The sequence below is a fragment of the Talpa europaea genome (assembly GCF_964194135.1).
Source record: "Talpa europaea genome assembly, chromosome: 6".
NCBI lineage: Eukaryota > Metazoa > Chordata > Mammalia > Eulipotyphla > Talpidae > Talpa > Talpa europaea.
The window spans coordinates 138605119-138620508 of record NC_140072.1 but is presented as its reverse complement, the minus strand read 5'-3'; the positions used below and the strand labels follow the sequence as shown (position 1 = coordinate 138620508).

The 15390-nt window shown below is 69.5% G+C and overlaps 1 protein-coding gene across 1 annotated transcript; it reads right to left on the bottom strand.

Annotated features, from left to right (window-relative positions):
* Window positions 1-207: 207 nt before the first annotated feature.
* TMEM255B (transmembrane protein 255B) lies at window positions 208-14987 on the bottom strand (the record flags this gene model as incomplete). Its single annotated transcript, XM_084234930.1, has 9 exons — window positions 208-519; window positions 4336-4479; window positions 4700-4859; window positions 5268-5353; window positions 6009-6089; window positions 6712-6801; window positions 10790-10852; window positions 11843-11985; window positions 14933-14987. The coding sequence occupies 9 exons, from the start codon at window positions 14985-14987 to the stop codon at window positions 208-210; spliced, it is 1134 nt and encodes a 377-aa protein (XP_084091056.1).
* Window positions 14988-15390: the final 403 nt, after the last annotated feature.

The window sequence follows — 15390 nt, the reverse complement described above, 5'->3', positions numbered from 1 at the left end:
GCACTTCATGAGTTGCCAGGAGCGCCCCCACACATGGAGGGCGTCTACGGAGGCGCTGCTGCAGGAGGCGCGTCCCCCCACCCCAGACCGGCGTGCTCTGCGGCTCCGCTGCCCCGCGGGCGTGAGCAGGTCCCCACGGCTCTCCCGCAGCCCCCGCCCTCGCCCTGGGCAGCCTGCGACCCCCCGGGCAGCGCGGTCACTCTGCCCCTAATAGGACATCGCCGCGCCGGAAGTTCTCCCTGGTGGACACGCAGAGCGCGCCGCGGCGCTGAGCAAGAGCTTCTGAGGAGCTGCCGTGGCCCCGAGGTCACGCCTGGGCCCCGGCACAGCCTGACGTCCATCCCACAGCGGCGCCCAGGCGGCCCTCCCGCCCGCGCGGGCCTTGGGAGGGCAGGGCAGGAGAAGCCCGGCGGCCTCCGACTCTGGGGGCCGCGGCGACAGCACCACAGCCTGGGCGGGAGCTCGAGACGCCTGGTCTGCCTGGCCGTGGCCGCCAGAGCCCAGGTCCGGAGAGGACGCCTGCAGGGGGACGGCCGTGGAGCCTCGCGCGAACGCAGCCGGACGCGAGCCCGCACTACTGAGAGCACAAGCAGCCGGTCACAGCGCGGGCGGGGAACAGGCGGCGAAGACGGGGGCCGCCCACCCGCCCGCCTGGGGAGACGGGCCTCGCAGCAGCTCGGGCACCCCAGCCAGCGAGGCCCTGACCCGGCTTCCGGAACATCGCGGCGCAGACCCCCGGGCGGCTTGACCTTTCTTGCAAAGCAAAGCACAGTCACCGGGTGCCCAGCCACGGTGCCCCAGCGGACGCCCACCCCCAAGCAGCCCCGCAGGCCGTGGCCAGGCGTGAGTGGGCAGCTGAGTCCATCAGACATGGAGTATTTTTCGGGGCTAAAACCATGGAAAGACACAGAAGAACTTAGAGGCACGTGGCTGGGGGCCTCCGTGCCACCAGGCCACCCGCGGGGCGCTTCCCTGCGCTGTCGAGGGCCAGGCCGAGGGGTCACACGCCAGGGTGGACGGCAGCCCAGAGCACCTCAGGGCGCACAGCGGCACTGGGCCTCTGGGTCTGCTCTGGGGGCATCCACGTGGCGGGGGGCGCGTGCGGGCGGGGGCGGGGGGCTGTGCATGCAGGGGCGCTGGGGGTGGGGCCCTCCCCCGACTTGGTTGGAGACCTGCAACACACTCTCTTGGAAAAGCCAACACACAAGACCCGGAGCTGCCCCTCGGAGGCGCAGAGAGGAGCCCTGGAAGAGGGTGGGGGTGCACCCTCCCCACGGGGGACAGGGCACCTGCCCTGCAAAGGCTGCAGCACCCCGCGGTCCAGGGGAACAGTCCAGACACACAGGCCGGCTGCCTGGGCCCGCTGGCAGCACCCCGACTCGGTAGCAGGTCTGGGGGGCTCAGGGACAAGCATGTTGGGGGTCAGTGCTGGGCCCACGGCGGAGACCGGGCGGGTGTCGGCTCCGGGGGAAGTCCACATGTCCCTGCTGGCCACCCAGCGTGCCCCAGAGGCACCGTGCGTGTCCCCAAGAGCACAGGGCTGCTGCTGCCCGAGGGGGGCGCCGCCCCACAGCAGGCCCGCAGCCGCTGGGTGAACCCCCACCTTCTGATGAGCGATTTCATCATGAAAACAGGAAAGGGGTCACACAACTCTGCCACCCCAGACCTGTGCCCCCATACCCTCCTGGTGCCGGCGGGGGCCCTCCCAGGGGGCCCAAAAGGTCACCATCCCAAGCCTGGTGGTGGGATCGCCTCAAAGCCAGCAGTGTGGGGGGGTGGGGGGCGCATAGGAAACCACACCTTCTCGACCCCCGCCCCCTGCTGGCTCCTCCCCACCCCCTCGCTCCCCCGTCCCACCCCCACGGCTGTCGCCCACGGCTGTCCCCCACCCTCCAGGACGGTCACTCGGATTCAGCCCGGCGCAAATCATCTCCGAGGCCCGTCCTCCCGCCTCACACGCGCGATCCCTGGTCTGTAGGGGCTCTCGGAAGCCGCTCGGGGGGCCACCTGGGAGGCGCCTGCTCAGAGGCTAGAGCCCCCCAGCCCCAGGGAGCGGCCCCCCCACCACCACTCGCAGGCACAGACTCCCCACTCGCCACCCTGGAAGCAACACTTGTATTTGAGCCGAGTGTCTTTTCTTTCCACGAAAATGCTGGGGGGGTGGGCAGTGTGGAGGCCTGGGGACCCTCCAGGGGGCACGCTTGCAGCTGTAGGGACATGAGGCCCAGCCAATGGCCGCGACCAGCCAGCGGAACAGCGGGCGTGACCGGCCAGCTGGGGGACCCCAGAATAGCCTGCCTGGGGCGGGAGGACCTGTGGCTAGGCTGGGCTGGTCAGCAGCCTGGGCACCAGGCACGTCCACCCCGGGCTGCCCATCCTCGCTGCCGAGCGAGCCACGGCCAAGCCAGCCGGACGCCTCTTGCGGGTGGCCCAGCGGCGGGTCCTCAGAGGCAGGCTGGCCACGCTGCCCTCGGTCAGGGTGTGTAGGGGGGGGGCTTCTCCCAGGGGAGGGGGCGGGCTGGCGCAGAGCACGGGGTCCCGTGGGGGGTGGGGCCGCTGCTGGAGCCAAACGCGTCCTCACGCGGCACCGGGGCGCTGGGCAGCAAGGCAGGGAGGGGGCCAGCGGGCTGCAATCAGATAGAAGACTGGCTCAGTGGGGGGCCTGGGGCGGGAATGGGACACAGAGGCAGGCCCTCCCCTGCCTGTCACCACGCGAGGCGCCCTTTGTGCCCCGGGGGGCTAAGGGAGGCCTGGCCTGCTGCACGGTGGGGGCTGCTGCTTGGCCATGGCTGCTGGCTGGTGAGGGGTGGCCCTGACCACCGGGGCCTGCTGGCCACACCCTGCAGGCGCCCAGGCCCCCAGCTGGCTTAGAGAGAAGTGGGTCACCTCAGGGGCTCCCCCATCAGCCTAGAGCCAGGGAATGGGTTCTGCCCACCTGGGCTGCGGCTGCGGGTCCTGTCTTCCCTCAGGGGGCCTGTCCTGGGGGTGTCTGTCCTGCCTCAGGGGCCCTGTCCTCCTTGGGCCTCCAGCACCAGCCTGCCCAGCCGCCTGTCCGTGGCCCACACGCACTGTTCACTGTAAGCCGCCCCAGTGCGAGTGACCAGCCACCGCCATGCAGACTGGCCACCTGAGTGACCCCCAGACGAGGCTGGAGACTTGAGTGGAGCCCTGCCCGAGTCTCTGCCAGGTGTCCCGCGGCCCAGACTCCAGGCTGGCAGCAGAGGCGAGGACGGCAGGCAGCGCCTGGGAGCGGCCGCTGCTGTGGCCCAGAGAGGAGGCCCCAGGCGGGAGGTGCAGGGACTGTGGCGTCCCGGGGTGGCTGCCCGAGGCCAGGGAGGCTGTGTCCCTGGGCATGCCCGCTCCAGAGTGGTACCCGGAGGTCATCTCTGCCCTTGGGGGTGGCCAGTCAGAGCCAGACCCTCCCAGGTGGACAGGGTGCCCCCAGCTGCACTGCTAGGGACACAGGACCCGCAGGGCCACCACGGACGCCCCTTGGGCCTGAGCTGGTGGGAGGGCTCCCAGGCCACGCAGGTCCACGTCCAGGCCCGCTGCGCCCTGTCCGCTCCGGCCAGCACCAGGGCCACGGCCACCCAGCCCCACCCGCCGCAGGCCTCTCGACCAGCCCCTGGAGGCCCCGGGCCATGGGGGCGCCTTCTTCCATCTGGCTGTACTGGGCGTGTTGGGTGGCTGCCACCCAGGCCTGCTCGCCTCCACTGGCTGGTGTCTGGTTCACCTTGGGGTCACACTCTGTAGGCCCCTCTGTCTAGACAGGCCACCCTGCTTCTAGCCAGGCAGTTTGTACACAACTTTGAAATAGATGAGGGCCCTGCAGGCCTCCCCCTTGCTGCCGGCCGCCCCAGACTTCCACAGGCCTGCTGGCAGGTGGCCTGCTGCCGGGACTGCAGGGGGCGCTATGGGGCCAGGGACGCCCAGGGACAAGCCGTCGGACCAGGGAGGATACTGGGCCGCGTGGGGGCACCGCAGCATCCCCATCCCACCCGGTATCACCCAACCAGCCGGGGTAGAGAGGACGCAGGAGCCGGGAGCAGGGTGGAGGCCAGGCCCAGGCCACGCCAGGGGGCGCCCGGGAGCCACTGCCCAGCCCAGCAGCTCCTGGCTCCACCGCAGACCAGCCTCTGGGGCTGGATACCACCTGGCTTCTGGGGCTGCAGCGCCTCAAGAAGGGCCCCTGAGGCCGCCGTCACAGAGGGCGTGCCTCCCCCACGCCCCCCAGCCCCCGCCCCTGCCTCCCATGTCCACCCAGCCCCCGCACCCCACATGGGGAGGGGCACCGTGTGCCAGGCTCCAGGTGCTGTTGGGGGACACGGGGCCTACCTGGAGGGGCAGTGGATAGGACGAGCAGCTGGGCAGGGCGGTGGGCAGCGGGCAGAGGCCTGCATAGGCCAGAAGCTGCGGGGCGGGGTTGTAGAGGGTCTGCGGTGGGCAGGGCGGGCCGCAGGCCAGCGGGGCTGGGGGGGCCTGCATGGAGAACGGAGGCATGGCTGACCGGGGCTGGCCCTGGCCTTGTGCCGCCATGGCGCCCAACCCTCCAGAAGCGCAGCAGGGGCTTGAGACAGCAGCAGGGCCAGAGCCCCAGAGCATGTGGGGCGGGCCCCCCGAAAGTGGGCGTGGGTCCCCTGGCGCCTCCCCACAGCACTGCCCCAAGGTTGGCCAGGCAGGCGCGAGCACGGGCACTCACCGCGTCCCTGAGTGCTCCCAGCACAGCGGCCGTGGCGACGCCCAGCAGCAGCCCCAGCACATTGAGCGCAGCCGAAGCCCAGAGCAGCCGCAGCAGGTGCAGCACCTCCTGGCAGCCACTCACGCCCACGAACTCGTAATAGGCGGGGCTGCGCCCGGCGCTGTGGGGACATGGTCAGCGGTGGCCCACCTGGTCCCACAGGACAGCCCAGCTCCCCCCACGCTCCTGGGGCCCAGGCGGGGGAGGACGGCCAGCTGGCCCGAGGCCACAGAGGGGACCCAGCAGCCGTCCCTGGGAGCTGGGGTGTCCCCTGGCGCAGGGGCCCCGGCGTCTGGCAGGAGGGTCCTGCCCGCTCCCCACACTGCCCAGCAGAGGGCGTGGGCCCACCCAGATGGCCAGGGCCAGCAGAGGCAGGGGGGAGGGCAGACGCCTTCCGCCAGCAGGACATCGCCCTGGGGCAGGGCCCTGGGCTGCCTGGACCAGCCTGAGCCTGGGGAGCCACGGTGGCGTCCAAGCCCCCAGGTGGAGGCTGAGCCTCTCTGGGGGCGGCGCCTGTGCAGCCCCTCACCTGTGGCAGGCATAGAGGTCACAGCAGTAGCAGGTGTTGCTCTTCACCTTCAGCTGGCATTTGCCGTGTGGGGAGTGACATGTGACCTGTGAGCAAACGGTCGTCCCGGGGGGCTCAGGCACCCTCCTTGTCCCCACCCGGTGCGGTTCCCCCCACCCTGGGCCGACCCCCCTCTTCAATCCCACAGCCGGGGCCGGCGCTCTGCTTGGAATGGAGGCTGGAGGCGGGATGCCACCCCAGGGCCCAGGCGGCCGCCAGATGTTGGGCGGAAGGGCCTGCTGGCCCCCAGGGTCTAGGCGGGGACGCTGGGTTGAGGACCCTCCCGCCACATGGCAGCTGGCCCCGGCTGAGCAGGCTGCGCCCAGCACTCCCCGTGGCTGCCCTTCAGGGCTGGAGCATTTGGGGGCCCTTAGGCCTGGAGGCACAAGTGCAGGCGCCCGCCCCGCATGCCCCAAGGCCATGGCACGGACAGCAGGGCCAGCCTGGGCAGGCGCCTGGGCGGGTGGCACAGTGTCCTGGGTTTCGCTGCAGCTAGTAAGTCAATAAAAAGGCTAATCAGAAAGGTCGCGCTGGCCGGGCCAGGACGCCAGAGCCGCTTCGGAGAGGGCGCCTGGCTCCAGCGTAAACACCGCCAGAGTGCTCGCCGCGGGCTGGGAGCCCTGTGCACGCAGAGGACAAGGCGGCGTCCAGGCTCTGCCCAAGGGCATGCAGACTGGGGCGGTGAGGGCCGCACCTGCTTACCTCTGCTTGGTGGGCGTCATGTGGAAACCCCACCCCACTGGTGTAAAACTGGCACCTCCCCGCGACGAGGGGCCTGGGTTCCTGTGACAGAGGGACCTGGTGGAAGTGGACAGCCCCCATCTGGAGCGGCCAGTGCGCTGGGTCTGGGAGCAGGCCACCCCCAGGGCCACAGTCAGCTCAGGCCTTGCCAACCCATGGGCGGTGGCCCTGGGCCAGGGCCTGACAGCTGTCCAGCTCAGGGACGATGCCCCTCACAACGGCCTCGCAGAGGCCTTCCCAGGAGGACACAGGGCCCGGGTGTCCTCCCAGCTGACCCCGAGCAGGCAGGCGCCTCCTGGCACCACAGTGGCTGTCGCAGCACAGGGGGTGGTCAGGATGCAGGCCATGGCTGGCGGGGCACGCGGATGGCGGGTGCAAACTCTGCAGCCTCCGTCCCACCCCACACTCCCTCTTCCTGAGACCTGATCGCTAACACCCAGTGACCGCAGTGTGGGGGCCAGCATGGACCTATGCAGCTGCACGCATGAGCTGTGCCTGTGTGTGGAAAGTGAGTGCACGCGTGTCCCCGTGCAGGGCATGGTGTGAGTGCACGCGTGTGTGCAGGTGCAGAAGCCGCGGGGCCGCAGGGTGGGCCGTGAGCTGCAGGCGGGGCCGGCCGGGTTCAGCCCGGTTCACGGCCAACAGCCGGTAGGGAGTGACTCACGATGTGGCGAGCCGCGAACACGCCGTCCACCACGGCGCAGCAGAAAGCCGCCAGCACGCCGAAGCTGATGAACACGACGGCCGCCACCAGCTGGGGAGACAGAGGCTGGCGTTAGGGCAGCCAGTGCCGAGCGCCCCCGGCTGTCCCCCGCGAGAGTCCACCCTCCCTGCAGCCCACACAGCCCCCCGCGCAGGGCCCTCCACAGCCCCCACAGGTCCCGCCACGCCCCCCACACCCCAGACCCTGCTCAGGGCTAACCTCCCACATGAGCAGCAGCCCCCCGCTGGCTAGGACGGCTGTCTCAGCAGGGCCAGGGGTGGATGCCAAGCACCGCCCCCTGTCGCAGACTGCCTGAGACCCAGGCTCATCCCCCACGTTTCTGGAGGGCTCTGGCAGTGGACAGGAGCCCAGCCTGTGGCCATGTGCCTGGACTCCCAGAGCCCTCGCCGTCCCCACAGGGCTCTGTCAGCCGCACCCCTTGCATCCCAGACAGCACCCGTGTCGCGAGCCTCGGGGCCAGGGTGTCACTGGTGGGGGGCCCACTATGAGCTTCCCTCTGAGTGGGCCAGGGTCAGCCGTGCTGCCCACAGCTTGCGCGCAGGAGGAGCAGCACAAGCAGCATCGCTGGGAGAAAAGCAGACACCTCCAGCTCTCTGGGCCTCAGGGCTGCCGGGAGAGCCTGGAACTGCGGCTCACGGAGAGGTGGAGCGGGCAGTGCCCCTGCAGCTGGACGTGGCTTTCTTGTCTGCCTTGTCTGTGCAGGCATGGCTATGTGTGTGCATGCGTGGCTGTGTGTCTCTGTGTGCAGGTGTCTGTCTCTGTGTATGTTTTGGCATGTCTATATGCACGTGTATCTTGCATGTGTCTGCATGTCTCTGTATGTGCATGTGTGCATGTCCGTGTGCGTGTGCATGTATGGCTCTGTGAATATTTGTCTGTGTATACATGTGTGTCGGTATGTGCATGGTGGCTGTGTGCACACATCTCTGTGTGCGCATGCATGTGCACATGTGTCTCTGTGTTCCCTGTATATCTTTGTGCACCTATGTGGACATGTGTGCCTGTGTCTGTATGTACCCTGTGTGTCTGTCTGTCTGTGGTTGTGTGCATGTGTGCGCACATGTGTGCGTGCATGTATGTTTGCATGTGCATGCACGTGTGTCTGTGTGTCCTGCGTGTGTGCATGTGTCTTGTGTGCATGTGTATGCATGTGTGTCTTTATGTACCCTGAGTGTCTGTGTGTCCATGTGCACGCACATGTGTCTGTGTGCACGTGTAGTGTACATGTATGCCTGTGTGCACGTGCATGTCTCTGTACTCACGTGTATGTGCACATGTTTCCATGCATGCACACACGTATCTGTGTGTGCACGTGTATGTGTACTTGTGTGCCTGTGTGCACTGCATGTCTGTGTGTGCACATGTCTGCATGTGTCTGTACAGCTGTGTGTGTCCGCCTGTCTGTCCACGTGCGCCTCACAGGGGGGCTGGCCCTTGAATGCACTCTGGTCCTCAGTGCCAGTCCACCTGGGGGCCGCGCCAGTGGCGGGGGCTGAGGCCACAGGGCTCAGGTGTGCAGAGGGGAAGCAGTGGCGGCTTGCCATGGACCAGACGGGAAGCTGAGTTGCTCCACGGCTGCGGCCACAGGGGCAGGCAGGGGACATGGGCACCCGACACCGGGCGACAGGTGGGACGGGCGCTGAGAGGGCCAGGCACACTAGGGCGCCCGTTCCCCCCCCCACCCCCGAGGCCACGCTGGAGGGAGAGGCAGTGAAAAGGAATCACAAAAGGGAAGCGTCCTGCGGTCGAAGCATCTAAAATGCCCCCTCTGGACTTGTCCTCAGCCCTGTCTCCAGCAGCAGCCCAGCTATTCTGGCTTCAGGCCCCCCCAGGTCCCCCCACCCTGAGGCAGGGCGTGGACACGGGATCCCAGGAGACACAGCCTTGTCTCCATTTGCCATAAACAACGGAGACAGAGCCAGGGAAACGCCCCCACACTATGACTCAGCAGAGGGAAAACCGAGGGACAGATCCCCCTCCCGGTGCTTGCAAACCCCAAGGCCGCAGAGAGGTGACGCATCTCAGGGAGGACACGGTGTGTGTGTGGCCTGCCCAGGTGGCCCAGGGTGCTGCTTCTCAGAGGAGCATGGGCCCTAAAGCCCATGCAGAGCCCCGAGGCTGCAGGAAGCGGCCACCTGGGCACTGAGGCTGACCAGCAGAGTGCCTGCCGGGCCCGCTGTTGCCCAAGAACGGCCCCCTGTGGGGTGGAGCTGGGTGGACCCCAGGACTTTGGGCCAGCTCAGGCTCCACCCCCCGAGACCCAGGTGTGGGAGGCAGAGACGAGTGAGGGCGGACTGCCCCACTGTGGGATCCCCCCCAGCCCCCCGGGTCACAGCCAGAACAAGGGAGGATGCCCACATCCCCACTGCACCTCCTGGATGCGCGGAGGTGGCAGGCGGCCCGTACCCAGGCCCTCTCCTGCTTGGCGGGGAGCCTGAGGCCCACACATTCGCCCCCCTCGGTGGCCGTCTGAGCTGGGGCCCCTGGAGGCCCTGCCCTGCGCCCAGCGGGGCAGCCGCAGGCGGAGCGGGCAGGCGGGCGGGGGGCATCGGTGTTGGGTCCTGTGCCCACCCAGCGGGCAACAGCCGGAGCGGGGCCACCAGCAAGCACGGCGGCCTCCTGGAGCTCAGGGTGAGCCCCAACTTCAGCAGGTGCTCGCCAGCCCCTTCCCCGGGCGCCTGCTCAGCCGGGCCCTGGCTCCGGGCGTCCTCCCCGGGCGTGGGCCGGGCATGGGCGGCCCCGCGGCCTCCGGAGCCGGAGGGCACAGGGCGCTGGCCCCTCCCTGCGCACCGCCCGCCGCGAGCACCCGGAGGGCCCTGCCCCGCGGCCCCGGGCCCGGCCAGCGGCGGTGCCAGGCGGCCGCTGCGGGCACCCGGCCGGGCAGGAGCCGCCGGCCGCAGCCCCAGCACGTGGCTCCCGCCGGCCGCGCGGCCGCCGACGGGCTTGTCCCGGGGTGGACCCGGCCCGAGCGCTGGCACAACCCCCGGCGCCCAGGGGACCCGGCGGGGAGGAGGGAGGGAGGACCGTCTCCGGCCCCACCCGCTTCGCCCCACCCCACACCCGCCTCCGCACCTCGGGGGGAGCAGTGGGGTGCGCCCGGGCCTGGGGGCGGCAGGGCCAGCGTGTGGGCGGGGCCGGGTGTGGGCGGGGCCGGTGCTGGTAGGTCGGGGGTATGGGCGGGGCCAGGGGTGGGTGGGGCCGGTGCTGGTAGGTCGGGGTGTGGGCGGGGCCAGGGGTGGGCGGGGCCTGTGCTGGTAGGTGGGTGTATGGGCGGGGCCGGGTGTGGGCGGGGCCGGTGCTGGTAGGTCGGGGGGTATGGGCGGGGCCGGGTGTGGGCAGGGCCGGGTGCTGGTAGGTCTGGCATATGGGTGGGGCCAGGTGTGGGCGGGGGCCAGGTGTGGGCGGGGCCTGTGCTGGTAGGTCGGGGTGTGGGCGGGGCCGGGTGTGGGCGGGGCCAGTGCTGGTAGGTCGGGGGTATGGGCGGGGCCAGGGGTGGGCGGGGCATGTGCTGGTAGGTCTGGGGGGTATGGGCGGGGCCGGGGTGGGCGGGGCCGGTGCTGGTAGGTGGGGGGTATGGGCGGAGCCGGGTGTGGGCAGGGCCGGGTGCTGGTAGGTCTGGCATATGGGTGGGGCCAGGTGTGGGCGGGGGCCGGGTGTGGGCGGGGCCAGTGCTGGTAGGTCGGGGGTATGGGCGGGGCCATGGGTGGGCGGGGCATGTGCTGGTAGGTCTGGGGGTATGGGCGGGGCCGGGTGGGCGGGGCCTGTGCTGGTAGGTCTGGGGGGAATGGGCGGGGCCAGGTGTGGGCGGGGTCAGGTGCTGGGCGGGACGGGGTGCGGGCGTGGCCGGAAGGTGGGCAGGGGCGGGGTACTAGGTGGGGCCAGGGTGTGGGCGGGGCCGGTGCGTGGGCGGGGCATGGCGGGTGTGGGCGGGGCCGGTGCTGGCAGGACTCGGCAAAGCTGCAGCACCCCAAGGGGCACCGCTCCCACACCCCACAGTGAGCAAACAATGTCCTCTTACCATTTGCCTTCTGTTCTCCACCAGGTTGATGCCAACAATTCCTAAGAAAGAGCCGAAGCCCAGCTGAGAGCAGAGGAGAGATGGAGAAGGCGCCTGTGAACCCCCCACCCGCACCCCAAGCCCGGGGCCAGGCCGCGCCCCCCCCCCCGCAGGAGGCCCCCACGCAGCGGGGGGCGTCTCAAGCTGGGCCTGAGGCCCGTGGTCAGTGGAGAGGTCCGGAAGCCAAGACCAAGGCCACTGCGCTGGGGGCAGTCACCCCAACAGCAGAGGGACGGGCGGAAGGGGCCGGGAGGGGCTGGGGAGGAGGCGGGCTGGGCCTGGCCCCAGAGGCAGTGACGCGGGGTGGGCCGGCTTGGGGCTGACCCTGCATCAGAATGAAGGGTTGGGGCCGGGCATGGGGTTCGGGCTCGTCGGGCCCTCCCTGGCCTGGGGCCAGCAGACCCTGTGACGGGCGGCTCTGGAGCCGCAGAGGCCCTGGCATCAGACTCACGCCTGAGGCCCAGCCCTGCCCCGGCCAGCCCTGGACAGGACTGGAGCCCTCCTGGAGGTGGGTGCTGGTCTCCACAGGGCCCCCCAACATCGCAGGCTGCACCGTGGCAGTGCCTGCCCCAGGGGGGGCGTGACTGGAGCTGCCGCCCAGTTTGTGCATTTGAAAACGAATCTCCTTCCACCACAAGCGCTGGTGCCTTCCTGCAGCCTCCCCACAGCGGGGCTCCCAGAACCCACTGCTGTCCCCAGTGACCAGACCAGGCTGGGGGGGCGGCCGCACATGCCAGCATCTCCGGCCCGTCCACCCTCCCCACTGGGCTGCTGGAGCAGGCAGGGGCCACTTCCCCGGCTCCTCTGCCAGGCGCTGACCCAACCACCACCTCGGTCACTGGAGAACGCGGCCCTGGCCGTGCAGCTGGCCGTCCGCAGGGGAGGACCCCGGCCTGGGGGCTGCTGCCTGTCACTGCCAGTGGCGGACATTCCCTCACTGGGCCCCAGCGTTAAAGAGTGGGACCGGCAGCCCCCCGCCACGTGACGTCGGCTCCCAGCAGACCCGACACTCACGATGACGCCGGGGTAGTAGCCCCCCACGGCCACGTTCTCCGTCCTGGTGGTGGCGACAAGGCCGACGATCAGGATGAGGACAGACAGCGCCAGCAGAGCCCCCACGAGCCAGAGGGAGGTCTTCTTTCTCTTCACAAACCCTTCTGGGAAGAGAGAGCAGGACTGGTTAGTGTGGGGTGGGGACAGCCGCTTCTGGCGCTCTTCCCCAAGCATAGCAGCAGAGACCTCAGAACCCCACCGCCAGGGCCTGACTTCTCCCTCCTTCACCCCGTTTCCAGGGCAGGAACTCAGGGTCACCTTGCCATGATCTCCTAATAGCGCCCGACCCTCCTCTGTCCCCCTGCCCAGCCCCCCACCGTCCATCTCCTGCTGTCAGAAGCAGGAGCCCCCCCCGGACCCGCGGCCCAGACACGCACTGCCGCCTCTCCGGGGTCCCGGCCTCTGGCCCTCAGAGCCGCTGCCCCAGGCCACTCAGTCGTGGGGCCGCCTGCACCCCAGCCAGGCACCAGCTCGGGCCGCCGTGGCTGCCCCGGAGGCCAGGGTGGCCCCAGGGTGTCGGGGGGGAGGGGCAGTCAGGGCCCCATAATTCTGGCAGCGCCCACTTGCCCCTGTACCTGCCCAGCACCCAGGTCCCTGCTGCCCAGCTCCAGGCCTCATGGACACAGGCCCCTTCCCAGCCGCCTCCTGGGGCCAGCCACAGCGCTTGGCGCCGCCCCGACACAGCCCAAGAGGCTCACCTGCGGGCCAGCCAAGGGGTGTCCCTCCAAGGCCGCGGCCCCCACCGGCCAGAGGGGGCCAGGCCCTTGCACGCAGCAGGCCGACCTGGGCCCTCCACCCCACCGCCCGGAAGCCGCCTGTGCGCAGGCGTCGGTCTCGCTTCAGCACCGCTCCAGCGCAGAGCCAAACGGCGAGTGTGCGCACGCGGGAGGCAGGAAGAAAGCGTGCGGGCGGGCGTGGGGAGGCCCCTCCCCGGTGGTCCCCGAGCTGCAATGGGGGTGCCCCACTGCAGTTGGCACTTCCCATGGGCCTCAGCAAGCCATGTGGGCCAAGGCCGGGCCTGCGGGACCCGCTTCCTGGGACCTGCCCCTTTTGCATTTTCTGTCCTCCCTGCGCCCGGGTGTGAGCGTGAGGGCAGAGCCCAGCAGCCTTCGGCCACGCCGGGCTGCGATTCCAGGCTGCATCACAAGCAGAATCGACTCTGGGCCATGCCCGCTCTTCGGGTGCCCGGTGCAGTCCAGCCCTCTCTGTCAGACTTGCAAAAGCAGTGTCCCGGGGGGCACAGGGGTTAGTCTCAGCACTGCCAAGCGATTGCCGGCCACTGCAGCCTGAGTGCCATCCCCGGCCAGGGAGCTGCCCCACGACACAGCAGACCTCTCCTGTCTCCTGCTGCTCCCTCAGCAGCGTGTGTCAGTGGATCCTCCTGTTCTGCTCCCCGCTCTGTCTCTGGGGAGTCCTCCCACCCCCGCACCTCTGGCCTGCACCCCAGCTGTTGTGTGCATGAATAAATGGGATAAGGTCCGTCTGCTGGACGTCCGGAGTGCCCGTTTCGCCTGCTCCCGTGCCTGTGTCCCTGGCAGGGACAGGGCTCTCTGGGGCTGGCCCACAGTGCCACCCACACAGGGCCCCCCACTCCCACATGGCGTCCAAACCCCGAGACAGGCTCCGAGCCCAGCCAGACTCCGCCATCCTGCCTGCAGCCACACGCCTCTGACTCAGTCTTCAAAGCGCACACCGCGTGTGCATGTGTGTGCAGCATGTGCCTGCCTGTGCGCATACCTGTGAGTGTACGGTGCACATTAGGTGTGCTGCACGGCACACACATGTTGGTGTGTGCTTATGTGGGGGACTGTGTGAATGTGTGTGCATGCATAACTGCGCGTGGCTGTGTGTGGGTATGTGCGCTTGTGCGCGTGCACAGTGTGTGCTGCGTATGTATCTGTGTGTGAACCCATGTGTCTGCACACATGTGTGCCTCTGTGTATGTCTCTGTGTGTGTGCACCTGTGTGTGTGCCTGTGTGTTCATGCCCATGTGTGTGCCCGGGTACACATGTGTGTGCGCATGTCAACAGGGATTGTTGCATGGCTGGCTCTGGGCACGGCACAGGGGACGCCTGAGTAGTAGTGACCGGGTCTCCACAGCCACAGGCTCCCAGAGCTACCTCGGCCAGCACAGCACGCGGCTCCCCGCCCAAGCCGCAGCCCCAAGGACAGGCCACCCCTTCGGAAATGAATCTCAGACCTGCAGACCATGGCGGAGCAGAGCCGGGCGTCCGGACGGAGACCGCGTGTCACCGCTCACCGACCTGGGCAGTGGCGCGGGAAGGACACTTGGCTCCCGGGCCGGGTCAGCCGCACCCTTCAGCTAGGGAGGCGGGTTGTGCTGCTGCGCGGTCAGGCCTCTGTGCCCACTGCCAACCCCACCAGGCCCCGAGGGCCCCACACCACAGCACCAGGGTCGGCCCCAGCCCCGCCTCTGTCCCGAGCCAGCGCAAGCCCTGCCGGCCGGGAGCGCCCAGGCCGAGGACGCCTGCACGCGGGCGCTGTGTGAGGGCGCACGGCTTTGTTCTGGGCCCAGACGCAGGGTCCGGAGCGCAGGAACCCTAACAAGAGCAGCCCCCAAGGCCGACCCGTGCGGCCACCGGAGACCCCCTCCGCGCTGCCCAGCCCAGCAGGGCGCAGGGCAACCTCCCTGCTTGGTCCTGTGCTGCTGTGCCCCAAAATGCCCCCCGAAATAAAGTCTGTCTTTCAAACACAATGAGACAAGTATCTTCATAGATCAATCCTTCTGCCGCCTCTAATTACTCTTTTAGCATAAATTCACGACGCGGGGGCACCGGGCTGGGCCCTCCAAAGCGCCGGGCCTTGGCCCCCTGGGGGAGGACCCGCCGACCTTGCGGGATCCACTGTGATGGGGAATGAGAGAGGGCCACGCCGGCCGGAGAGGGGCGGGGAGACAGGAACGGGGTGCAGGGCTGTGAGGAGGCACAGTGTGGGGAGGAGCCCGTGGAGGACCCCTGCACTCTGGGCCTCACCCCGGCTGGCGCCCATCCCCGACCCCCGTCCCCAGGCGGGCGCCTGCCCCTGCTCACCTGCAGTGTCCAGCAGGGCCAGCGGCCCGGGCACTGGGGGTGCGGGCGGCTGCATCTCCAGGGACCCCTTGCCACGGCCCCGGCTGCTCCCCAGTCTGACAACCGTCAGGGGGCCCACAGTGACCAAGGTCCGGCCTGGCCGCCCCTGCCCTACCGCCCGCCTCCGGCTCAGGTCCCAGAACTCGAGCTCCAGGCGGGAGCCGCAGGGAGTGCGGACAGACCCGGCCGCCAGCTGGGGTGCGGGCCACGGGGGCGGGGCGGGCCGAGGCTGGCTCCACCTTCCCTCTCGGCTGCAGTGAGCTGTTCAGGGGTCTGCCCTCCCGCCTGCGCCCTGCAGTGGACAGCGGGGTGGGCAGAGGGACGGGGTGAGCGGACACACCAATGGGCGAGTGCCTCGATCACTCGTCAGCCATCCCTCAGCCCCGTTCTCCTAAGCACCGCGCTGAATTCTCCGGAGT